General features: G+C 38.5%; 1 protein-coding gene across 1 annotated transcript in view; it reads right to left on the minus strand.

Annotated features, from left to right (window-relative positions):
* The window catches only part of Cntn3 (contactin 3), a 257,987-nt gene that overhangs the window by 100,793 nt on the left and 129,886 nt on the right, over positions 1 to 27,308 (minus strand). The window contains exons 5-8 of the mRNA XM_059257096.1: positions 10,859 to 11,062; positions 9,785 to 9,887; positions 5,411 to 5,595; positions 1,024 to 1,160 (exon numbers count right to left, since the gene is read on the minus strand). Of these exons, the coding sequence (XP_059113079.1) occupies positions 1,024 to 1,160; positions 5,411 to 5,595; positions 9,785 to 9,887; positions 10,859 to 11,062 (629 nt within the window). The remainder of the gene's footprint in view (positions 1 to 1,023; positions 1,161 to 5,410; positions 5,596 to 9,784; positions 9,888 to 10,858; positions 11,063 to 27,308) is intronic.

The following is a 27,308-nucleotide window of genomic DNA, read 5'->3' on the forward strand; positions in this document are numbered from 1 at the left end:
GAAACCAGACCAAAGTATAAAACAGGAAAAGGAAATTAAATTCCATGTTTCATTAAAGTAAAGCTTTCTCTAACACAGACACCCCAAAATCATTGTTTATATTAATATTATTTTATCAGTGCAAAATCATCAATATACCTTGAGTTGCAATGGAGAAGAAATCTCATTAAAAGATTGGATGATTGATTTTATATGATTCCCCTGTGTTGTGATTTATGTAAAAAATGCCCCATGCAGGCTCTTGTGTTTGAACATGAGAAGGCTATGAAACTCTGAAACATCTGGCCTTGCTGGGTCAGGTGGGATGTGGGGAGGGTAGTACTTATAGGTGATATCTCCTTAAGTCCCAGCCCTACCTCTACACTTCTTCCTAATTCCTGCTGCCATAACCTCCCATCATGCCTTCCTCATCATGATGAACTGAAACTGTATACTAAAATAAATCATTTCCTACTTTAATTGTTTCTGTAGAAATCCTATTTTTTGACACTAGGAGCTAAGCCGGCTTGTTGTGTATGTATAGATTTTTGTGGATTTCCATGCATGTGTGTTCAGGGAAGCAAAGGTGTCTTTCCTCAGGTGCAGTCTACCCCTTTTCCCTCTCTGTAAGACAGTGTCTTTCACTGGCAGATATCCATGTGTTTCCATCTACTTAGCCCCAGCATCACAAGCATTCACCCTCATACTCAGCATTTTTTTTTTTTTTTGGTTTTTCGAGACAGGGTTTCTCTGTGTAGCTTTGCGCCTTTCCTAGAACTCACTTGGTAGCCCAGGCCGGCCTCGAACTCACAGAGATCCACCTGGCTCTGCCTCCCGAGTGCTGGGATTAAAGACGTGCGCCACCACCGCCCGGCTCAGCATTATTTTTAACATGGGTGCTGAGGACTGAACTCAGGTCCCTGGTAAGGCAAGTACTTTACCCACTGAACCTTCTCTTGAAGGATTACCCTGGTTTCTGGAGGCTAAAGAAAGCATACATTAAAAAGACAGGAAGAGCTGGATGAAGCAGCTGCATCACCTCACCTCTAGGACTAAGGCGTCTCCATTTTTCAGCCATCGGTAGGAGGGTTTGGGCTTCCCACTTGCTCGGCATTCCCAATAAAGACTCTCCTCCACAGCTATTTCCACATCTCTTATAAGTTGAACCCAATGAGGTTTTGCTACAATCAAGGAAAAAATAGATAACTGAAAGACAAGAAATTCAAATCATATACCAAATAAAAAATAAATGGCTTATAAATGAGTATCAGACTACAAGCTATGGAAGAACATGGGCTAGACTAGAATTGTATTTAGATCACTGAATGGTTATTTAAAACATTCCTAGATTTGACACTGATGTTGCAATGTGTTATATCTTAAGCCAATTTCATTGTGCTCTCTCTGTTTTCAAAATCCTGATTGCTAGATTACACTCTTCAGAACTCTATTAATAGGTAGTGATGCAGGTAAAGAATATACTTTCCTCAAGTATATTTTTGAAATATAAGATCATGATAACTTCAAAGTGAATGAGAACAGGTATGGAGCCTAATGATGAGCTAAATATTAATATCCATAGGAAAGAAATATCTATGGCTAATGAAAAATATTTACTTCAAGTTAGAAATATCTCCCAATTAAATACAAAGTAATGAACAACTTACACAACTCTGTGCATTAAAATGAAAGCCCCAAAAGATGGATAAGTGGCCTTAATGTGAATTGAGATATTTTATCAAAAGAGATGTAATTAAAGCAACTTCAAATTACGTATGCACATCAGTTGGATCAAGGAGATTATTGAATTTTACTTAAGCTTTGCAAGGCACCTGGAAACTGCTTTTTTTTTTTTTTCAGATGAACATGACAAACCACTTCCAGTGGAAGCCACTCAACATACACAGTATATTCAGCCAAGTCCCAGTTTGTGTTTCAGATCCAAACCTGGGAGGTGAGATCTCTTAGAGGTTTCACATTGCATTATGCATGTGATGTATGCCACGGGATCTGCATTTGCATGCACCATATGGAGCAGCAGTTTATCTATTTCTGTTTAATTGCAACCACAGGAAGATTTGCCTTTCCTGTCTCCTAAAATTGCTTTTTTTTTTTTGTCCAAATGAAATTGAAAGGAAACTATGGCTAGCTACTTAGTTTTTTTGTTTTTGTTGTATAAAAATCATTTTTCCTCAGCCATTGGTTCACAGTTCATGCGTTGCCACTAGTTTGGCTATTTGTCCCTGGAACTGTGTAGTGAGTAGCCATTCCAGCTTTGATCTGGAAGTTCCAACCCCCATTGAGACTTCCGCAACTGTCACGCCTACAAGGCGGGGCCAAGGGAGGAGCCTGGGGACTGGAGATCTGGATTGGCGGGCGCTCTCGCGGTTCCGGGACCCTGGATAGTGGAGGTGGACGAAGCAGAGCTCCAGAGAACACCGCTGGACTATGATACACCTTCCCCAGACCCCGCGACCTACCTATCCCTTAATTTGTAAGTTACGCCATTAAATAAATCTCCTTTTAACTATGTGGAGTGGCCTTAATAATTTCACCAATAGAAGTGGACCAGTCCCTCTGGATAAGTGAGATAGTTGATTAGCTTGAACTGTTTGGGAGGCCCCTGGGCCGTGGAACCAGGACCTGTCCTTGGTGCATGAGCTAGCTTTTTGGAGCCTGGGGCCTATGCTGGGATACTTTGCTCAGCCTTGGTGTAGGGAGGAGGAGACTGGATCTGCCTCAGTTGGCTCTACCAGGCTGAGCTGACTCCCTAGGGGAGACCTTGCCTTGGAGGAGGGGGTGGGTTGGAGGGGAGGGCTGGGGGGTGGGAGGAGGGAGAACAGGGGAATCCGTGGCTGATATGTGAAATTAAGTTAACTATAAAATAAAAATATTTTAAAAAACAAAAAAATACCCCATTTTTTCCTATATGAAACACAGTTAACCCTAACCTACTCCTCCTACTTTATATTTACTCTTTTTCCAATTTTAGGAATCATCAGACCTACCTGGAAGGAGATGATAGCTAGATTTGGACAGGAATTGTTGACCTAGGCCTGAGTCTTCAGTAGGAATCTTCATGGGTGATTCTAATATTCTAACAGTCTTCTTCTCAGATTAGAACTCCCACATTAATCATGTCTTTTCTCCCTTAACCATAACCTGATAGTCAAACCTTCTATCACACCATTTTTTTCCATGAAATATTAGAGCAAATCACCAGAGAACTACATGGCACCTATTGATACTATGTTATAATTTCAAGGTAAAATTGTAGGGCACCTTCCATTAAACTCTCTATGCCATTTATTTATGATTTATTTCTTAGGTGCATAAAATATTATCTACAGAATGGACTAAATGCAGCTGATGCTGTTGGTTTCCCCTTGCGCACTACTTTTCACTCTGCCTGATGACTAAAATATCTCCAGTCTTTCACTCTGATATCATTTTTTTCTGTCAGTTCACATTGTCCATAAAATCTAAGGAGAACTGATTTTGTACCCTGTTCCACAGGGAGGCTCTTGTCTAATCCTACTTTCCCTTGCTACTGAGGATATTAGGGCTGGACATCTGAGCATGGGATTATAAATATTTTGGAGAGCAGAAGGATGTGAGTACCTGATGTGCTGCTCATTGGTGGCAGTCACCTTGTGATTGTAGTGGTGATTAATATGTAGAAAAAGGAAAAATGATTCAAGCAGAAAATTTAAAAAGTAGAGAAACTGAGTCATGACCTGATGTTAAGTACTTGTATGTCAATTTAGCTTTAGTTATGCTTTCCTGGGTGAGGAGGGTATACGGTTCCTATTTGGGCAGGGGTGATGGGGCATAGAGTTAAAAACACTGAAACTTTTAATACAGCAGTTCTCAACCTGTGGGTCTTGACCCTTGGAGCGTCAAAGGACCCCATCACAGAGTTTGCCTAAGACTACCTACATATCGGATATTTACATTATGATTCATAATAGTTGTGAAATTACAGTTATTAAGTAGCAATGAAAATAAGTTTTTGATTGGGGAGGTCACCATCACATGAGGAACTGCATTCAGGGGTTGCAGCACTAGGAAATTTGAGAGCCACTGATTTAACAAGTCAGAAATTTTCTCACAGTGCTCACTTCTGAGTGTGCTGTGATCCCTCAATTAGCAGAAACAGGAAGCTAAGCTAGGGTATGAGAAATCCCCGTTGTGTGGGGAACACAGAGCTACTCAGCCCCAAGAGTGAAGAATTTATCTTATTACCACCACCACCACCACCATTATTTCCATATCATGCCAACAACTTATGGCCACTGACATATAGGAAATCTTTTCTTATATTAAACTAATCATGAGACAAGGTGGGAAAGTTACAAAACATAATGACTTGTGCTATTAAAACATTCCTTCATGTTGCCCCCAACAGTTTCTAAAACCCTGTAACATAAGAAGCATTTATCTTGTCAGAGGTAATATATTTTCAAACTTCAAATTGTTCAATGGTGTCTACAGCTTTAACAGCTGTCTTAGCAAACAGTTTCCTCCCCTGCAGCATTTATGTACACTGTACGCACCACCACAGAAAGCTGTTTCAATTACAAGTTACTAAAATAAATAGGCAATAATGCAATTTGCCCTTCATAAAAATCGGTGAATTCTTACTAGGTTTGCAAAGTTTCTAATAATTAAATTGCAAATGCATTCAGTGAGCTTCCATCTCCGTGCATTTTACAGATGTATTTTGTATAGTAACATATTAGCACTTTCCAAACCATGTTTTCATCAAAACCTAATGGCATGTTTTAAACAAGAGAAATTTTAAAACACAAAAAGAAAATCTCATTTTCTCAAAAAAATAGTCCTCTAAATAAAAGAAATATTATTCTTTCCTTCCCCAAATTGAGCAGTGCATCAAACAAATATGATTACAAATTAAAGGATGCAAACAGACTCCAGATTCATTATTTACATTATTGGATAGCATGGAACATCTCCATCCAGAGCAACATCTTCAGTGTATTTGGTTTGTCTAATGTAATAATTGCAACTTTTCTCAGCAAGCAGTTTTATTCTGCTTTTCAAATAAAGATTAAAAAACAAAACAAAACAAAAATTAACACCTCTTCTAGAGGAGAAAGCGGCCAGAGAGAGCTGTCTGTTATATTAAGTGTGTGAAAGGTCATGCAAAAAAACAAAAAAAGTGAAAGATTTCATTATCATATGAATCACTTTCAAAATGTAAAAGGAATATGTCTTCATGTTGGTGGCAAGTTGCCTTTCTTTTTAATTTCTTCCTACTCTGATGGTTGTCTTTGCTTAACAAAATGAGAATAAAACACAGAAAATGACAAATTAAATCCCAGTTTTCTGCTATAACTACCTTCACCTACCAAAACAGCTATGAGAGAACAAAAGCTACAAGGCAATTTTCCCCATAGCTAATGCTTACCATAGTACGTGAGCCGCCCTCTTGCCACATTTTTTCCCCGTGAATTCTCAGCAATGCACTCATAGGAGCCTGTATCTTCCTGTTGGAAGTTCGAGATTTCGAGCACACCATTGAACTTTCTCAATTTAATTTTGTTGGGAAATGGCATCCCATCACTTCTTCTCCAGTTAATCTGAGGAACAGGGCTGATAAGAAAATTGTCAGGTCATTTGCTGTTCTCTGGAAATATTAGAGACTCAAAAACAGAAAGCTTTGGTTAAGAGAGCCAAAGACACAGGCTTCAGATGCAGGCTATTTCCAGGTGTAAATTCTTGTTTTGATGCAGGGTCTAACTAGGTAGCCCAGACATGCTGCTCACTCCTGATCCTTCTGCTATGACTTCTGAGTGATGATTACAGGCATGTGCTACCACACCCAGGTTTACATCTTTGAGATGATATTTTAATACAATAAACTGGTTATCTTTGCCAGTCAACTTATGCTTTAAGTGCAGAAAAATATGACAAATGAATAAGTAAATGACAATCTTTTTTTCTGGCTTAGCTTATGGAATCGGTAAGGCACTTTCAATTTTTCCAAATTTCTTTTAAAGCTTCAAAATACATCATGTAAGTATACTTTCCTGTATTCGATTTTTCCCTTGCTTCTAAAGAAACTTTAGAAAGCATACAAAATCAAATAAAGATTAAGTTCTTTGAAAAAAATGGTAATACTGACAACCCCTTAGTTAAATTTACAAAATGAGAGAAGAACTAAGCTGACAAAATTAGAGACAAATGGGGTGTTGTCACAACAGATTCCCATGAAATCCAGACCATCCGCAGTAAACACTCTGACAAATTATACTTCAAAAAGTTAGAAAATCTAAAAGAAATGGATGAATTTTGTAAATGTGCATGATTTACCAAAATTAAAGCTGGAAAATATTATAAATACATTTTTTCTTTATTAAGAAATTTTTTATTCATTTTACATACCAACCACAGATCCCCTTCTCATCCCTCCTCTCACTCTCCCTGTCTTCCCCCCAACCCATCCCCCATTCCCTCCTCCAAAAAGGTAAGGCCTCCCATGGGGAGTCAACAAAGCTTGGTACATTAGGTTGAGGCAGGTCCAAGCCCCTCCCCCTACACCAAGGTTGTGCAAGGTATCCCACCATATGTAATGGGCTCCAAAAAGGCAGTTCATGCATCAGGAATAGATCCTGATCCTAATGCCAGGGGCCTCTTAAACAGACCAAGCTATACAACTATCCCACTTGTGCAAAAAGCCTAGTCCAGTCCCATGCAGGCTCCATATCTGTTGGTCTAAAGTTCATGAGTTCTCACTAGCTTGGTTTGGCTATCTCTGTAGGTTTCCCCATCATGATCTTGATGCCACTTGTTCATAGACTCTCTCTTCCCTCTCTTCGACTGGACTCCTGGAGCTCAGCCTGGTGCTTGGCTGTGGATCTGAAGTCTCTACATAAAGCAAAGCCCAGGACCAGATGGATTCACTACTAAATTTTCCCAAATTTTTAAGAAGTTCTCATCCTAACATTGCTCAAGCAGTTTGACAAGAAAGAAAAGGAAAGAAACACTACCAGGTTCATCCTATGAAGTCAGTATTATCCTGATACCAAAGTTGGATAAAGACATGCAAAAGAGAAAACTGCAGAGCAAGTCCCCAGACTAACATATGAATGAAAAAATTCTTAACAAAGTACTTGCAAACTGAATTCAGGAACACATAAGGTCATACATCATGACTAAGTTAGCTTCATCTCTGTGATAAAAAGTTGGTTCAACAGATAGAAATCAATAAATGTAGTGAACCATATGAATAAATGTAAGGACAGAAATCACCTAATCACCTTGATAGCTGCTGAAAAGGCATCTCAGAAATTTCAGTATTTGGTCATGATGAAAGCCATGGAGACTTTAGGAAATCATCTATCATACCTCAAAATAATAAAAGAAGTCCATATAAAAAGAACCCATAGTCAACATTACACTAAATTGTAAAAAACTGAGACCATTTTCTTCAAAATATGGCATCTGACAAGGATGCCTGTGGTGGTTTGAAAGAAAATGGCCCCCAAAGGGAGTGGCACTATTAGGAGGTATGGCCTTGTTTTAGGAAGTGTGCCATTGTGAGGGCAGACTTTGAAGTCTCTTTTATTCAAACTTCCCTCAGTGTGACTGATAGTGGACTTCCTGCTGCCTCTGGTCAAGATGTAGAAGCTCCAGCACCATGCCTGCCTGCATGCTGCCATGTTCCCTGTTATAATGTTAATGGACTGAACCTCTGAAACTGTAAGTGAACATCCCCAATTAAATGTTTTCTTTCTTATTTATTATTTATTTGTACTTTATTTAATTAACATTTTTTAATTTATTTTACATACAGACCATTGTTTCCCCTTCCTCCTCTCCTCCTGTTCCTTCTCCCTGCCTCCCATCTACTCCCATCCCCATCCACTCCAACTTTCATCTCCATTCAGAAAGGGGCGGGCCTCTCTTGGGCTTGAAAAAAGCATGGCACATCAAGTTGATGCAGGACCTAGCTCCTCCCCCTGTATCTAGGCTAATCCATCATGGGGAAGAGGTTCCCAGTCTTTCTGCTAGGAGCCTTACAAACAAACCAAGCTACACAACTGTCACACACATGCAGAGGGCCTAGGTCAGTCCTATGCAGGTTCCCTAACTGTTGGTTCAGAGTCCATGAGCTCCTGTCAGCTGTCTCTGTGGGTTCATCTGTTAATGTTTTCTTTATAAAAATTGCCATGGTCATGGTATCTCTTCACAGCAATAGAAACCCTAACTAAGACAATGACTCTCTCATTTCTTACATAGTATAGTGTTCAGATCAGTCTTAGCTAGAACAATATAAAAGATAAAGACAGTACAGAGATAAAAATGGGAAAATAATTCAAGCTATCCCTATTTGCAGATGACATTGCTATATACCTAAAAGACCCCATATAATCCCTTTTAATAACATTACAAGGTACAGAATCAATATATAAAAATCAATTGAATAAAATTTGATTCAAATCTGTTACCCTATACCAAAAACAACTGAAAGCACATCAAAGACCTTAAGTGAAAGTCTAAAATGCTAAAACTTCTAGAGGAAAACATTGGAAATGTCTTTCAAAACACAGGCTTAGGCAAGGAGATTGAACAGAACTCTATAGGCCCAGGAACCAGCCTCAAGAATCAACAAACAGTACTGCATGAAATTAAAAGGCTTCTATACAGTGAAAGAAACTATAAACAGAGTAAACAGTCTACATAATGAAAGACAATCCTAACAAGCCATAGCTATGACAAAGGGCTAATATTACAAATTTACAAAGAATTACAAAGATTAAACACCAATGACATGAAATTGCCAGTGAACAAATGGATAATGAAATAACCAGGTAGTTACCAGAAGAAGAAACACAAATGCTGATGATATACTTAAAATGATCAAAAGCGTGAATTAAAACTATTCTGAGATACTACTTCATCCCAGCCAGAATGGCTATCAGAAAAATCAGACAACAGATAGTGAAAAAAGATACTGAGAAAGAGAAAACTTTATTTATGGCTAGTGGAAATGCAAACTAGTATAACCAATATAGAAATCAGTATGGAGGTTTAAAAAAAATAAACAAAAATAAAATGAATATATAACTAAATTTTACCATTTGGGGGGTATATACCCAAAGGACTCCACACTCTACAACAGAGATACTTGCTTATCCATGTTTACTGATACTCTATTTAGATATCAAAGAAATGCAAAGAGCTTAGATGAAAATGTGGTATGTACTCAGAATGAATTTTATTCAGTTGTAAAAAAATGAAATTTGTAGGGAAATTGATAGATCTGAAAAGTATAATTCTATGTGAGTTGATTGAAAACCAGAAAGACAAAAAAGGTATGTTCTTCATATATGAATTCTAGTCTGTAAAGTATATATGTCTTTAAACATACACACACACACACACACACACACACACACACACACACACGGTTACACACATACACATAAGTTTAGTTATAGTCTTAAAATCGAGAAAGGAGATCAAGAGAGGGAAAAATAGGTGATGAAGAAGGGTAGGTAAGCAAATGTACATACATGACACGAAAAAAGTAAAGAGGGGATTGGATAAAAGTCAGGATCAAGTGTAGCATAGGGTGGAAGAGAAATGGGGGAAGGAAAATCTATTAAAATGCTCATTTGCAATTCTACAGTGAGATCTAATATCTTGCATTACACTTTAAAATAAAAATATTTTAAAGGTATAAATAAAAATAAATTATGCTATGAAGAAAAAAAAATAGAACCTTCTGTACGTCCCCAAGTATCCTAACAACATATGGGATTGTTGAAGAACTTACTTCCCAAGCGCGAAGCATTCCAACTTCACAGTTGAACCTTTAGCTGCTGGGAGAGTTTCTGGAAACTGGACTTCTATCTTAGGTTCATATTCACCCATGACTCCTGTGAATTCACAATACAAAATTGGAAGTGTCAGAGTTTCCTATGGAATCATTTTGTGTTTGTAAATAAAACTTTATTTGGCTCCCCTTTGAACAGACTACCACTTTCAGTGATTGAAATGGCTGACAGGTACTAACCTTGACCAAACATGCACCCTGAATAACATTTTAGGACTCTAGATTCATGGAGTCAAAAATACTGTAGTATGCAAAATGTTTTAAAGAAATTCATTGAAATGCTATATACAATGTGAACATATCTATTTAGGCTGACATCCATAACATATTAATAATCCCTGAAATTTCCTATGGTACAAAGATTATAGGAGGGCATTTGATAAATGGTAGCCCAATCATCACATAGGTGCCAATCTTAAACATAATAAATGGCTCCCTGGAATCAAACCATGGTGATCTAACATGCGGGGCACTCTGATTCCATTATACCTGACTGGAAAGTGCTTCCATATTTGTATACAAGACATTATGGTGTATGAGATATGATTTAGTTTAATAAGTCAACTACCTAGGCTTATAACTTGGCACCTCTTTTTCCTCTCCAAAATCAAATGTAAAATGTAGTCCATGTTGGACTAAAACCCACTGTGTAGCCCATAATGACCTTGAACTTCTGAACCTGCTGTTGTCCTGTCACAGCTGTGGGATTATAGGCACGTGCCACCATATCCATTTTGTGTACCTCTGAGGATCAACCCAGGGCTATGAACTTGCTAGGCAAGTATTCTACCTGGCAAGCTATAGCCCCAGCTTCTAAACTGGCTTTCTCCTGAATCTGACAGATACCTCTTTAGCAGTGATCAGTGAGGTAATACCACAGAATTTTTTTTTCTATAATTTTATTTTAGTGAGATATTTTATCTCATAACGAAAGACTCACAAACTTTAAACAATTTCAAGCTGACAAAAATGCAAACAAGTGACATCATGGGCATTCCACTGTAGGTCTCTTACCATCAGAGCGTAGCACCAAAGGGGTTGGGGAGCCCAGTACTCTGGCATTTGTTACAGTGCTAGTCACCACACATGTGTAATTTCCCACATCAGATGACTCCACCTTAGCTATGTAGAGGTGCCCTGTCTCTTGGGACACAAATCTCCGGCTGTCTTCTTCAACAAATGATGGGTACTCGTTGAAGACCCAAGCATATGATAGTTCTATCAAAAGTTAAGAAGAAATACATTTCGTTACTTAGCAAAGTATGCCAGAGTCAGTTAGAAGTATACAAAAATGATGTTTTTCTGTGAGTCGTAGAAGAGCACTTAGGGAAATGATTCCTCATTTATTTTACATTACCATGGAGAACACTGCTGATTGGCATTCTAGTGCACAGAGCACCTTTGCTTCCTTCCTCGTCCCTGTTCTAGGTTATGCTTTTATATGCCTTGCTGACTTCGCTCTTGCTCCCTTTTAGTTGGTGTCTCCATAATTCTCTATCCCTAAATTACCAATCCCATAATAGCAAGTCCTAGCATCAAACTTATCACAGCTCCTTACCTTCTTATGAGTAACACATAGTGGCTCAATCGCCACATAAATCCCTCCCACAAACTCTGCCAAGCTCTAGGTTTCTCTTGCTCCTGGATCTTTGTATATGCTGCTCTTGGGCCCACAAAGACTTGTGTCTTGCTTATTCTTTCTTAGTTCCTCCATCCCTTTCTTCTTTCCTTCTTTCTTTCTTTCTTTCTTTCTTTCTTTCTTTCTTTCTTTCTTTCTTTCTTTCTTTCTTTCTTTCTTTCCTTCCTTCCTTCCTTCCTTCCTTCCTTCCTTCCTTCCTTCCTTTCTTTCTTTCTTTCTTCCTTTCTTCCTTCCTTCCTTCCTTTTTCTTCCTTCCTTCCTTCCTCCCTCCCTCCCCTCCTCTCTCTCTCTTTCTCCCTCTCCCTCCCTCCCTCCTTCCCTCCCTCCCTCTTTCTTTCCTTCTTTTTTCTTTCTCTTTTTATTTAGATTTTTTTGGTAAACCGTCATATAATCATCACATTACTATTGGGTCTCATAAAGACATTTTGTACAAGCAAATAATACACTTTGACCATGTTCTCACATGTGCCAACCCTACCCTTTTGCCCCTCCCCCTCCCATTAGTCCCCTTCCTCAGGAGTTTCGCTTCTACTTTCATGTCATATACACACAATGGTTTTACATATCTCTATGAAGTCTGTGATCCACAAATGTGCAAGGACTCTACATACTGCTCGTGGGATTGTAACTTAGTTCAGTCACCATGGAAATCGCTATAGAGAACTCTCAAAAAATTAAAAGAAGATTTTTCCATACGATTTATATATACTACTCTTGGGTATTTACATGGAAGACACTAAGTAAACATTACAGGGAAATTTTTACACATTAATGTTTTCTGAAGTGTTATTTACAATAACTAAGTTTTGATGCCTTTCCAGACATGTATGGCTGAAGTAAATATGTACAAAGTGGATTCTTTTCAGCTATAAAGAAGAATGAAATTGTGCCATTTGCAGTAAAATACATGGTTCTTTCTTTTGTTTCCTCCTCTTTAAGCATCAAACCTCATTCAGCTGAGATAATATCAAGTGGCTCATAAAGTAACATCAGTCACCTCCAAGGCGAAGTGTTCATTCTGCTTCCTTATCTAGGCTATAGTCCATATACAGAGTGATTCCTAATAATTTATTTTATTTTCAATTGTTTATGTGTGCGTGTGTGCGTGTGTGTGTGTGTGTGTGTGTGTGTGCAGGTCCCTTCAGAGGCCTAAAGAGGTCACTAGATCCACTGGAACCGGAATTCAAGGCAGTTGTGAGCTGACAGACATGGGTGATGAGAACAGGACTCCAATCCTTTGCAAGAGTAGTGTGTGCCCTTAATTGCTAAGCTGCCATTCAAACCTCTACAGCAATGCCAAAGTTTATTCTAATGTAAGCACTTATTATCCCAGATGTAATGACTATCTCCTCAATTGTCTCTGTGGTAATAACAAAATGATCTCAATTTTTCAATTTTATCTGTGGTGTTGGGAATCCAACCCAGGGCCAGCACATACTTCTGAGTGCTTTACCATAAGTTATGTCCTCAAACTTGATATCAGTTTTAAGCCAACTGCTCCCATTTCTACCTGCAACTAAAACATTAAATGCATTTATCAGGTCCTGCATAAGCATTTGTTGGGTCAAGGAAGGACGCATTATGGTAGAAGGTGTGAGCAAAAATCTACTAAGAGGGTCTTTACCAATTGTGGGCCAGTGTAAACAACTGTCTCTTAAGGAACTATACTCTCCTCTACAAGGATGACATCTAAATAGTATTAGGCTTCTATTTGAGGTTTTAGATCCTCAAATTATTGAGGGCTAAGTGTTACAAGGCAAAGTTTCTGTGTTTGCTTTCCTGGCTTCCTTCTTTCTTCCTTGGCTCTGTTTTCTTTTGCAATTACACTTAACCTTACTCCCCTGGTTAATTCCTGTAAAGGTCTTCCAAAAGATTTTTTGAAAACATTTGCTATCAATACAAATTTGATGAGGTACAAGTAAAAATAGATTTGAAGCACAATTGTAATCATAAAACATCTTTCCTTTTGGGAAAGAATGGACAATCACTTGATAGAAAGCACTGTGAAATTATGTGAGAAGTTTGGTTGAAAGATGCTCCAAGTTTCAGGGGAAGGGGATGTGAAATTCTTTCATGACTGAAGAATAGACATAAGTATCAAGAGAACATTCAAACACACAAAAATAAAAGCCCTTCAGGGAGAGCACAGAGCATATAAAAGGCCAGCAGAGCCACTAACGGCCTGAAAACCATGGCAGCAACAATCCACGGTGATACTAGTGACAGTGCTGTTTCAACCGAGGGAACACATTGCATATTGTATATTCACAAACACTGACTTCCTTTTCTAAAGAGTGAGGAACATTCTATGAAGGTCTAATTAAGTCACTGATGAGATAGGAAAGTCCAAAGTTGTTTGTTGAATTTTATGGGAAAAAATAAATAAATAAACCTCAAACACTAATTCCCATTGGTTTCTTGCTTACCCACATGCTGCTTATTCATCCTATAAAAATACCACATAAATCTTCAAGAAAAATAATGCTGACCGGGCAGGATAAGCTTCTTGTGGAATTGGTGAAACTGGATGCTTCGGGAGTGGTGGCTCTTTAGAGTCCTCCTGGGGCTCTCAGCCAACCCTCCCTTTCAAATGTCCCTTCCATGTCATTTTTGTTTAATGGAGACAAAGCATTCCTTCTCTGCTTATTAAAATGTTCAAGACACAGAGTTAATGCAGTAGTCTTCTTTTTACTACCTATCTATATTAAAACTTTGTTCCCAGTATAGAAATTAGGCAATCAAAATAAACTGCAGTTTATCCAAAATAAGAATAATTGGAAGAAAGAATTCAGTGTAAGGGTCAGAAAACCTAATATACGGTAAATTCATGCAAGCAAGTGTCTTAACATGAGGCTGTACCAACAATAGGTATATGTAATACCTTGGAAATATCACAAGTATAATTTTAATTTAAAACACTCATTGTAAAATAATATGTATTACATGACTCCACTTACTGTTTTTCTTTTCATCATAACAGTATTTTAATATCAAGAATGGGAAGATTTTTTGTCTCTGTCATAGTAATGGCTTAGTTAGGGAAGCTAAAGAAGGAAAATCAAACATGTCTGTGTGTACCTCTGGGGTACTCTGGTAGATTAGCGAGACTCCTATCAGGTCCCACTAAAGAGAACCCATTGCAGAGAAGGTAGATAAATGTCCTCTACATGCATACTAGAGGCAGGGGCTATGGCCACAATTACCTGGACTCCTCCTAACTCACTGAATGCTCACCATTCCTGCTCCATGTACGGTTTTTCTAATGGACAACTTTGTTTGGAACACTCCACAGAGAAATTCTCAAAATATTTTCAGATCTTTGTTACAGTGTGACTCTTCTCTTTGTCCACAGATATGTGAACTGATTCTTCGTCTGTTCCTCTTCCTCACTTTAATCCCTCTCCCTTATGCTTTTACAGGTCCTCCTTAGTAATCCTTTTCAAATCTGATCCTTTAATCTTATTTCAGTGTTTACTTCCTAGGAACCTGAACTGACCTGGTTGCTGACATTGAGCAGGAGACGTTTCTGTATTTAAAACTGTCCTTTTCCTTTGATCAGGAGGGAGGGTCTATTCAGGATCATAAACTTAGCCAGGGATAATTGATATTCTTTTATATTTCTATCAAGTTAATTCCTTCTCCTCACTTCCAGGTTTTCCAAATATGCTGGCATCTGTCCTACAGACCAGAAAAGCTCTTCGGTACCCCAGTGAGAAACAGTATAAGGCTCTCTGCCCCTGACACTGACACCAAAAAAAAAGAGAAAGCTGGTTCACTTTTTTTTTTTTTGGTTTTTCGAGACAGGGTTTCTCTGTGTAGCTTTGCGCCTTTCCTGAGACTCACTTGGTAGTCCAGGCTGGCCTCGAACTCACAGAGATCCGCCTGGCTCTGCCTCCCGAGTGCTGGGATTAAAGGCGTGCGCCACCACCACCCGGCAAGCTGGTTCACTTTTAAAGCAACTCTTGCCTCTATGAGTTAAATTAGTGAGCAGAAGGAATAAAGCCCCTCATAATCTAAAGGCCCAATGACAAGAAGCTGCTCTCTGCAGCAGTGAGGATTCATATTCTCCCTTCAGGAGTTAGTGTCATCAGGTAGACACAGAAGCCTATCACTGACCTCTAAATTACCGAGATGAACTCCAACCTTAAACAGTCACTCAGTACTAATTTATCCACAATCTTCATTAAACAATGCATCATAAATAGTTTACACTGTAAAGGGTGATTTTAAAGTTTCATAAGCACTTCCTTTCTCTAAATATCCCAACAATACAGCTTATATAATGTTAAATTTAGGCACTCATTTATATGGACATGAATAATAAAATAGAGCTCCTCTCTAGTACAACCTCAGAAAAATCCAGAGAATAATGATTCTTGACCACCAACAAATGAAAACAAGGAGAAGAAACAAGAGTATGGAGGAGGAGGCCCCTTGTAGCTGGAAAATACTTAAAGAGGAAATACTTAAAATAGACTTTGAGATGCAAGTAAGAAGTGAAGAAGTACATGCTTAATAAGGTTTTCAAATATCTAAATTAAAGCTCAAGAGTTTGGGTGAATATTAATGTATTATGCAGAAAACTGATCCTAGTACTTTACACACAGCCCTGCAAACCTAGGGATATGTCTGTCATTAGACACAGAAGAGGGACTCTGCAGATATAAGTAACATGGGGGTATTGAGATGGGAAGATTTTCCTGGGTTATCTGAGTGGGTCAAGAGTTACTGTAAGGATGATAATGAGCAGGAGGCAGAAGAGCTACAGCCAAAGAGAAGAACCTCTGCCCATCAAAGCAGGAGTTTCCACTATCACAGACAGATATTTTAAGATACCATGTCCTGAAAAAGGCTGTGAATGCAGGTAGGCTGTATAGGCCATACAGGGTAGGTGGCAGGGGCTCCCCTCAGCCTCCACAAGAACAGCAGGAATACCTATCTGCCTATATCTTGACATTTAGCCAACTAAACTGATAATTTGATTCTGGACTTCCATATATCTATCCATGTTACCATGTTTGCAGGAACTTGTCAATGTAGCAGTGAGGTAGTGTACACACATACCTGGCCACGGGATTGTGCTAAAGACATACTGTTAAGGACATTGCAGTGAACCTGAACGTGCCTAATGTAATCAATCACCAGGATCCTTCTATGGAAAGACACACAGGAAGGTCAGAGAAAGGGCTGACTAATGAGCAGATGTCTGAGGGAGGTGATTACTTGCTGGAGGGCCAAGAGCCAAGGAATATAGGCAGCCACTGGCAACGGCCAAAAGCAAGGGCAATGAAGGCTTGGCCAAGGTTCTGGGAAAGAGTTCAGCACAAGCAACTCTCAGTACCATGCTGTCAATCTCAGGAAATTCCCATTGAAATTTAATGTTGTACAACAAATTCATGCTGGTTTTAGTAACTGTGTTGTGGATTAGTAATCGCTATAATAGGAAATCAACATAAATGATAATAGCCAACAACAAATAAATATTTACGTTTCCTGGATTTACTTCTGTAGTTGTCATAAAACACTGTGAGAAAAGCAATTTAGAGGAGAAAGGGTTTATTTTAGCCCACAATTCCAGATTATAGTCCATCATTATGGAAGTTAAGGTGGGAACTTCAAGAGCTAGCCATAGCCGTGATCAAGAGCAGAGAATGCATGCATGTTCACCAGTGCTGTCTTCTCTATACACTTACACAGTCCAGGACCCAAAACCAAAGGAACAGTGTGGACACAATGGGCAGGACCTTCACCTCAATTAAAGCACCCAAAACAGTCCTCACAAACATGCTCATGGGCCAAGATATCTAGAGGACTTCTTAATGAGACTTTCTTCCTAGGTGACTCTAGATCATGTCAAGTTGGCAATTAAAAGTAACCATGACACAATGCTACATATTTTGAATAAATTTCCCCAAGTAATAAGAAGAAAATAGATTTTATGATACTAGAGTTAGAGAACCAAAGGGGGAAATCATGCTTTAAAGAACACAATTATAAAGGTTCATATATAGGAGGAGAGGCATGGAATATTCTAAAAGAGAGAATCAACTAGAGCTCTCAACGTCAACTAGGGACTACTTTTCACAAATATGTAGATCTTTACAGACTCAGGGAAATGATTCCTATCTATGTATAATTCTTCTCACAAGGTCATGAGAAGTGAGTAGAAGTTTATACAACCCACATTGTTTATAGACTTTTTTGTCTTAAAGGAAAGATCTGCATCAAGTTCGCATTTGCTGCTGTATGAGTATGTTAAAATTTGTAGATCATAGGTCTGATTAAAAACATTTGAGAATTACATGATTTATTACATTCTGAAATAAAGTAAAATAACATCTTCTGTGATACTATGAGAATTTACTTATAAAAAACTTCATTTGCAATAAATGTTAATTGAGTACTGCACAGCCAAATACATATCAGTTCAGTATCCTTTGGGAGGATTCAGCATCATTTTATGTAAAATGATAAATAAGCTAGAAGCTATGATATAAATGATAATTTCATAGATACTAACAAACTAGGTTCTACAAAGCCTTTCATAACCTCTTGAGGAAATCGTAAATACACTATGGTAAAATAACATGGCCGCTAGGCTTTCTATTAAGAAAGCTATAAGGGTATTAGGAATAGCAAAAATTTTTTTTTAACTAGGGATCCAAGAGTATCTAACAATCAAAGCCATAAATAAAGAGAATAAAGTTCTGAAATTCTGCCTTCCAAAAAGTAGTCCATGATGGATGATGTCACTTTGTCAGCCACATTCCTTCCCAGGTCACTGAAGTGTACAACTAGTCAATTTAACATGAAATATGCCACTCTGGTGTTTACCTGGAGAAATATTAATGCACATACTACTGACATTTGAGGGTTTATTTCTAGTTCCACTATGAAATTCTATTATGAAGGAGATTTAATCCACAGCCCAGGCATTTTCTAGAAGAAATTCTGCCAAACAAAAATGCAGTTAGGCAAAATTGTAAAAGTAACTTGGGCCATTTTCTGTGGTGCCAACTGGGGAAGTCTGACATATTTTTAAGATGAGACTTATTTAAAAGTGCAGGGAGGCATGCTTGATGTCATTCAAGATTTTATCAGCGATTCACACAACTGAAAAGAGAATTCTGTTCTGAGGTTTACAGGTCATGCTACATGGCTGACAGTCTGGGATAGAGTGCACATCCCTCAGTCTAAAACAAGGTAAAAACCAGAAAGAATGGTCAGTGGTTAGGAGCTGGTACGAGGCATCAGAGGCTAGGGGCTGTTGTTCAAAGCTGTTTTAAAAATTGTTGTCATATACGGCAGGTTTCTCTGGGTGATTATGAATATCTACTGAATTCATTTTGACTTTGAGTCCTAGTAAGTCTAACTTATGAGTTTCTAAACAGAACTGTATTAAAGCCTGAAATTATGTTTTTAGGTTAGCCCCCAAGGTGAAAGTTAGGATCTTGTGCATGGCTGGGAATCAAGCCCAATTCTCAACTGCCTGTAAACTAAATAGTTTGGAGCATTCTTCCCCCTTTCCTCTCTCTCTCTCTCTTTAAAACAGCTGCCTCCTCTTTTCTTTGGTACCATTGCTAATGTCACTGATATGATGGGGTTCCTGCCTCCTTATGCTCAGGGCACCTAGAAAGGCCACTGTGTATTGCTTTTTTTGTGTGATATGCATTCGTTTTCTCATGCTATTTTCAATAAATGTCCCCAGTCCAATCATCATGTCAGGCTGTTTACACTAGATTGACCTTATTCTTCCTTCTTTTATCCAAGGAGATCTCAAGACAAGAGGGTGAAAGTTGAAACCATATTCAGTGGCAATCACGTGGTCCATCAGTGGCTTTTGATAACCCAAGGAGAAGTGGCAAAATCATTGCAAATCTTTGACTGACATCGTTCCTCCCACAAGGCTGGTGAAAGCATGTCATTGCCAAAGAAATCTGTCTACATTTCCACAGGGGGAAATGAGTTTAAAAGATGAGAATCATTGTGAGATTTATGTATATATATACATACATATGTATATATGTACATATGTATGTATATATATGTAAGTCGTTTAGGCCTCAGGTAGACTCTTCAAGGAACAATCTCCAGTATGCATGATATTGGGACTGGGGACGAAAACCACAGAACAACAGTTAAAACATCTGTATTCTTTTTTCTCATCTCTGACAAAGAAATACTTGGCTAAACCAACTCAAAGGAAGAAAGATTTCTTTTGACTCACCATATTAGGTACTGTCATGAAAAGGAAACCATGAAAACAGGAGTGGGAGGCAGCCAGTTACATCCTGTGGGACAGTCAGGGAGCAGAAAAGGGAGAATGCTTGAACTCAGCTGGCTTTCTCCTTCATCCCTTTTCTGATCCCAGCCCAACCGTAATACCCACATTCACGGTAGGTCTTCTGCCTCACTTAATCCTTTCTAGATAGGTGTTTCTTAAACCAATCATGTTTATATATCACCATGACAGTATATAAGACAGAATTCGCTGTTTCTCCATTTTTATTATATAAGAGTTCAAAGACCTTGAAAAAATGTTAGAAAGCAATTTTAAGATTAGTTCCAAACTAATGCAGGAAATTATTGGTTTCATAACCAAAGCCTTCTCGTACAGTGAAAAGAAAGTGATTTGTCATAGGAAAATATCACATGACAATGCCTGATGCCATGTGCATGCTGATGTGCAGACCTTAAACATCTGCCAGACTGCTATGTCTTCGGAGTCCGCTTTCCTCATCACTCACAGTAACTAGTGGACAATTCTTAAGGCTTTAGTGGCAGTAAACAGCATTTTCTTTTAAGTGCAGTCTAGGAGATATAAAAAACCTTACAGCTCATGGGAGCGCTAATTGGAGCCAATTATACTTTGATTGACCTACCTTGCTATTAAAATGATATGCAAAATTTACACTGCCCTTGCAAAATGGAAATTTTCTTCAGAACAAACTAACTGCAGGAAGCCTTCCCTGTAATGAATCCGAAGGTGGTGCTTGTGAGTTATAATTCCCACATCAACTCTAAGAGGCTAATTCCAGAGAGGGGCTTTGCAGGGCTGCAAATGATACAAAAGAACCCCAGAGTCATGAAAAGGTGCAATAAAATGGCTGAAATAATTAAAGGCAAAGGAATCAAGGAACAGCATCACAAAATGTAGCCCATTTCTCATTAGGTCTGATTTTTCATTTATGAAATTTTAAGCTCCCCTTTTAAAGAATGCCATGGGAACATGATTGCTCTCTTCTATGTGCCTGGGCTTTTAAAACAAAATAAAATGTCCATTTTCAGTGCTAAGTTGAAATGAGATCATTAGAAGATGAAGTCATCCTACTGTATGATAAGGCTTTCAGTCTTTCTTTCTTTCTTTCTTTCTCTCTCTCTCTCTCTCTCTCTCTCTCTCTCTCTCTCTCTCCCTCCCTCCCTCCACTCCTCCCTCCCTCCCTCCCTCCCTCCCTCCCTCCCTCCCTCCTTTCTTTCTTTCTTTCTTTCTTTCTTTCTTTCTTTCTTTCTTTCTTTCTTTCTTTCTTTCTTTCTTTCTTTCATGTGTGTGTGGTGTACGATGTGTGTGTGGTGTGTGTATGTGTGATGTGTGTATGTATATGTAGTGTGTGTATGTGTGTGTCGTGTATGTATGGTGTGTGTGTTGTGTGTGTATGGTGTGTGTATGTATGGTGTGTGTAGGTAGTGTGTGTGTATATAAATGTAGTGTGTGTATGTGTGTGTAGTGTATGTATGGTGTGTGTATGATGTGTGGTGTGTGTGTGTGTGGTGTGTATATGTGTGTGTGGTATATGTGAATGTGGTATGTGTGGTGTGTGTGTGTGTGTGTGTGTGTGTGTGTGTGGTGTGGGGGTATTGTGTTCCCCAAAATATTGTGCACGCTAATAAATTTATCTGGGGTCAGAGAACAGGACAGGCACAATATTAAACATAGAGGATAGGCAGTGGTAGCACACGCCTTTAATCCTAGCATTCCAGAGGCAGAAATCCCTCTGGATCTCTGTGAGTTCAAGGCCACATTGGAAACAGCCAGGCATGGTGACTCACGCCTTTAATCCCAAGAAGTGAGTCTTTAATCCCAGGAAGTGATGGCAGAAAGCAGAAAGGTATATAAGGCGTGAAGACCAGAAACTAGAAGCTTTTGGCTGGTTAAGCTTCTAGGCTTTTGAGCAGCAGTTCAGCTGAGATTCATTCTGGATGAGGGCTCAGAGGCATCCAGTCTGAGGAAACAGGATCAGCTGAGGAATTGTCAAGGTGAGGTAGCTGTGGCTTGTTCTGCTTCTCTGATCTTCCAGCATTCACACCATTATCTGGCTCAGGTTTGATTTTATTAATAAGACTCTAAGATTCATGCTACAGTGGTGTGTGTGTGTGTGTGTGGCATGTGGTGTAGTGTGTGTGTGTGTGTGTGTGTGTGTGTGTGTGTGTGTGTGTGTGTGGTGTGGGGGTATTGTGTTCCCCAAAATATTGTGCACGCTAATAAATTTATCTGGGGTCAGAGAACAGGACAGGCACAATATTAAACATAGAGGATAGGCAGTGGTAGCACACGCCTTTAATCCTAGCATTCCAGAGGCAGAAATCCCTCTGGATCTCTGTGAGTTCAAGGCCACATTGGAAACAGCCAGGCATGGTGACTCACGCCTTTAATCCCAAGAAGTGAGTCTTTAATCCCAGGAAGTGATGGCAGAAAGCAGAAAGGTATATAAGGCGTGAAGACCAGAAACTAGAAGCTTTTGGCTGGTTAAGCTTCTAGGCTTTTGAGCAGCAGTTCAGCTGAGATTCATTCTGGATGAGGGCTCAGAGGCATCCAGTCTGAGGAAACAGGATCAGCTGAGGAATTGTCAAGGTGAGGTAGCTGTGGCTTGTTCTGCTTCTCTGATCTTCCAGCATTCACACCATTATCTGGCTCAGGTTTGATTTTATTAATAAGACTCTAAGATTCATGCTACAGTGGTGTGTGTGTGTGTGTGTGGCATGTGGTGTAGTGTGTGTGTGTGTGTGTGTGTGTGTGTGTGCGCGCGCGCACGCGCGCGCGCACGCGCGTGCATGAAGGCTTGAATTGCTTTCCACTCTATTCATCAAGACATCTATTCATCACCAACTCAGAGTTCACTAGTCTAGCTAGCTAGCTTGCTCTGGGCATCACTTGTCTCTACCTTCAGAGCACTGGAATGAGAATCCTGGCATGCACACCTGGCACTTACAGGAGTACTGTGCATAAGAGCTCAGGCTCTGTGCTTCCATGGAGAGTTCTTTAATCACTGAGCCATGTCCTCAGATCTACAAGGGACTTCTTGGCACTGATAATACATAACTCTACAGGAAGTTGGACAAATTCTTGAAGTTTACTTTTTCCTTTTGTTCTTACACACACACACACACACACACACACACACACACCACTGTTGCTGTTACTTACCTCAGTACTGCATCAAATCTTTCAATTCAACCTTACACTGTTGTTGAGCAGTGGTGGCGCATACCTTTAATCCTAGCACTCAGGAGGCAGAGGCAGGCAGATCTCTGAGTTTGAGGCCAGCCTGGTCTACTGAGTGAGTTCTAGGACATCCAGGGCTACACAGAGAAACCTTGTGTGGAAACACTAAACACAAAACAAAAGAACAACATCAACAAAGAGCCTTATACCTTTGATCTGACTTTTCTGAATGACAGGCTAAAATAAAAAGAGATGGTTCCATTCATACATCATATAATGAAAATGGTACAAAGCCACCTGATTCTAAGCATTTGATTAAATATTATGCTTGATTATCAAACAAATGTAAGCACAAAAATAATTCGTACAGACATCAATAATTAACAGTAATTTCCATCCACACTTCCAGACAGGGGGTATTCTCAATAGAGGCCAGTTTCTTATGGTCCCAGAGGACACGTTGGAGTTCCCAGGGGGCTCCTGTTCAAACTCAGATTTACACAGGAGTTTGCAAGCTTTAAAGAAGATGATAGGAAAAAGAAATGAGGAAAACAGAGTATCTCAAGTTCTCTCTTGTTATGCTCGGTGATAAGCAAATTCAGCCTCACCATCTTCCCGAACCTCTTTTATTCTAGAAAAGCAGACATGTGAAATGAAACATGTACCACTCCATTACCCTGAAGACAAGGCTTTCAAATCCAAAAAAAACAAAACCTTGCATCTGCTTTTTCTATGATTTTAATAATTCAGCTAAAAGAATTCTCTGTTGAGTTTAGGCAGTGCATGAAGAACCACAACATAACTACTCAAATTTGTTTTTCTCTTTAAATCTTATTTTCGTAGTATTATACTCTTAGAGAGAGTTTAAATTTTTTTGAATTTTAATTGACAAATAATGACTGTGCATTTTAAATAGTATAAGCTGTAATGTTTTTATACTTGTATATAATTTATTGTCCTGATTGGATCCAGCCAATATTCATTAGCTCGTACACTTATTATTGTATGATCAACCTTTTGATCATACAATACTATGATCAAAAAGTCTACTCATTTGTCAGTTTTTTTTTTTTTTTTTTTTTGGTTTTTCGAGACAGGGTTTCTCTGTGTAGCTTTGCGCCTTTCCTGGAACTCACTTGGTAGCCCAGGCTGGCCTCGAACTCACAGAGATCCGCCTGGCTCTGCCTCCCGAGTGCTGGGATTAAAGGCGTGCGCCACCACCGCCCGGCCCATTTGTCAGTTTTAAAATATAGAATATACTATAATTAACTATGCAATAAATCATTCCTGTTTCTACCTGAATCTTCACACCCTTTGATCAATATTTCCCCACTTACCACTCTGACTTCAGTAACTGATCATTCTATATTTCCAAACATTCACTTTTCTAGATTTTGAGTGGAATTGCATAGCATAAGTAATAAGGAGTACTTAGTACAAAAATTAGCAGAAAAATAATAAAATGATCTTTTAATGCTCATATTGTACCCTTAAAAACCTCCAAAATGCAAAATGGTGGCTATTTATTACACTTACATCTGTATAATTAAAATAATAATTATTTCTCTCTCTCTCTCTCTCTCTCTCTCTCTCTCTCTCTCTCTCTCTCTCTCTCTCTCTCTCTCTGTGTGTGTGTGTATACATATGTGTGAGAGAGTGAGTGTATGCATGCCTGTAAATGAGGAGGCCAGAAGACAGCATGCGATCCCTTGAAGTTGATAGTATAGACATTTGTAGGAAGTCCAGCTTGTTAAATGGATGTTAGGATCTGAATTCTCGTCCTCATGATTGCAAAGCAAAGGGTCTTAAATGCTGAGTCCTAATTTCTAGTGTAACTCCACCAATGATGGTCATTAATACTTCCACTTTACATCATTCAGCCTTCGTATTTATTAACACATGATTTCAGTAACATATGTATGCTCTATTGGCCAATAAAGGTTGATTATAAGAATTAAATAGTAGCATCCTTACATAAACTATGTCAAGGAGTCATTTTAACTAATATATTCTGTGAATCCAGTGTTTCACTGCTATGCTAATATCACTCACTATACCTGCTTTCTGGGTTACTGTCTTTCATTTCATTTTTAAAGGGGCAATTATTATAGTCAGACTCATGCTCTGATATAAAAAATCTAGTGTATCATAGTCTCATTGAGATTTTCAAATCTGTACAACAAGAACCAATGAGGCAGGTAGAGCCAAAGGCATGGAAAGAAAATGTGCTCTGATTCAACTAAAACCATTAGTTTCACACCTTTCATTCCATGTAGAACTGTCAAAAATTTCTCATCACAGCACTCAACTGGCCAAAAGGGAACTAGCCTTCAAACTCATCCAATTATTTATTATAATCCAAGAATGATGGAATTCTTTTGAGTTATTCCTAAACTGTAGTAGAGTTGATGTTTACTGAATCAATTAAATTTCTTTTCAGCTTTCCTGAAAGACATAGCTTAAAATAGAACTAAATACATAGCTTTTCTCTTTTTTTTCCCCTTTCTCTGGCTCCAAATGTATTTACCTGAAACAAAATAAAGAAATTCCATGGAACCACCTGCTCCCTATTTCAGATGTTTCTATATAGAGAGATTCTAATAAAAGAAACAGGCCTGACTGTGGAAAGCAGAAAACAGCAGTCCTGTGAGTGTTCTCTGACCAGCAAGATAAAAAGTTTTCCCTGCCAGTAGCAAATATGTAGATTTGCAGCAGAGAAGTATTCCATTCCTCCTTGATCAAAGTCATGCATAAACTCACCTAGGAATTCTAATCTGTTTGACCAAAGTGTTCATTGATTCTATTTCAACTACAAGGAGTGGGAACTTATCCTGCCAGTGACTAACTCAATACTACATCTTCAATGCATTCTCCCTAACTATATAGTATTTTTCTATTCCAAATAAACGTCTGGGAAACAAGTTGTTGATTTCCTGATTGTGCTGAGGACAAACCACATAATGCTTTAACTGCTTTCCTTAGTATCATCTCAGCTAGCGTAATCTCTCTCCTGCCCTGTGAACTCATGGCAGCAATGTGATCTAGGTGAAAACTGCACCTGTGTCCGTTGCCTTGTGAGACTGCAGTCCTGTGTATCTAGACACTTTTTCTTGTCTTTCTTCAAGCCGTATGTTGTGTTGGATTATTAGAATGTCTAAAGTGCTCACACTTACTTTTGGCTGTATTTTTATTTCAACAGTGTATCTGATGGTAAAGTTATGAGCATCTTTATATCTTTCATCCTCTATTTTATTAATTCAGTTAGCTGACCTATGGTCGGCATGCAATGAAAATATTTCTTGGTTTCCAACTTGCATTAAGTCATGGAATATTTGTAGCACCATGTTTTACATCAAGTGACCTCATAGCTCTACTGTATTTGAAGTCTACAGACATTTATCATCGCTGAGGTCTGAGAGTAATAAATTTCACTGTTTCTCTCTAGAGCAATGTCAAATTTGAGTTCAAGAGTCTATGTTTGCACCAAATGTTCTTCTGAAGAAATGGAAAGTAAGAGTCTTAGTGATAACAAGTTGGTAACCAACTCCCGCATGGTTAGAGAGTCTTTAAGTTTATTTTTGATCCTTTATAAATATAAATAGGAAGGGATGTTTCTATATCACCTAACATGAAAAAAGATTACAGACAATGTAGGATAAAACAAGTTCAGAAAGCAAAAATATTCATTATAGATCCGCGCTTCACTAGGCTATCTTTTTTTACTGCAAAAACAAATTAAAATACGCTTTCTAGGGCATCTTTGGAAGTAGTAGACATGCTTACTTTAGAGTTACAGGATTTTAAGGTTAGGAGTGAGTTCATATTCTAGGGATGAGCTTCGGTAAATTTATCTAATCTCTCAGATCTCATTCTTTATTCTTACTGAAAAATACAAAGATTGCAGCTTTGGTTAGTAACGCGTAGGACAGGATTCCTTAGGATATGTGTAATTACCATGAAGATTGGAGTATCTATAAGCCTGTGGTAGTTGGTAGAGGATTTAAATTCTCTCATATAGAATATATGAAGCTTTCTGTTTGTGATGTGATAACTATATTAAAACAACTATCACATTCATCCCATTATAAAGAGAACAAAGTCATTATACCTTGAGGAATCATGTAATTAAGTTTTCTTTCAAAATGTAAAAAAAAAAAAATAGGGCTAAGTGAAGTTCAGTGGTAGAGTAACTAGCAAAAATTGAATATAAAAAAGAATAAATTTGATGACTTACTTTGAGCTACACAGTGACCTTAACGATTTATACACGTTAGCTTATTCATTACTCTATTTTGAAGGTAAGTCAGTTAAGACCATGCAAAGAGGATTCCATCATTCTACTCAGAAGGATTCGTGTTTTAAAGCTAGAGAAGTAGCTAAGTAGA

This window comes from Peromyscus eremicus, chromosome 3, assembly GCF_949786415.1.
Source record: "Peromyscus eremicus chromosome 3, PerEre_H2_v1, whole genome shotgun sequence".
Classification (NCBI taxonomy): Eukaryota; Metazoa; Chordata; class Mammalia; order Rodentia; family Cricetidae; genus Peromyscus; species Peromyscus eremicus.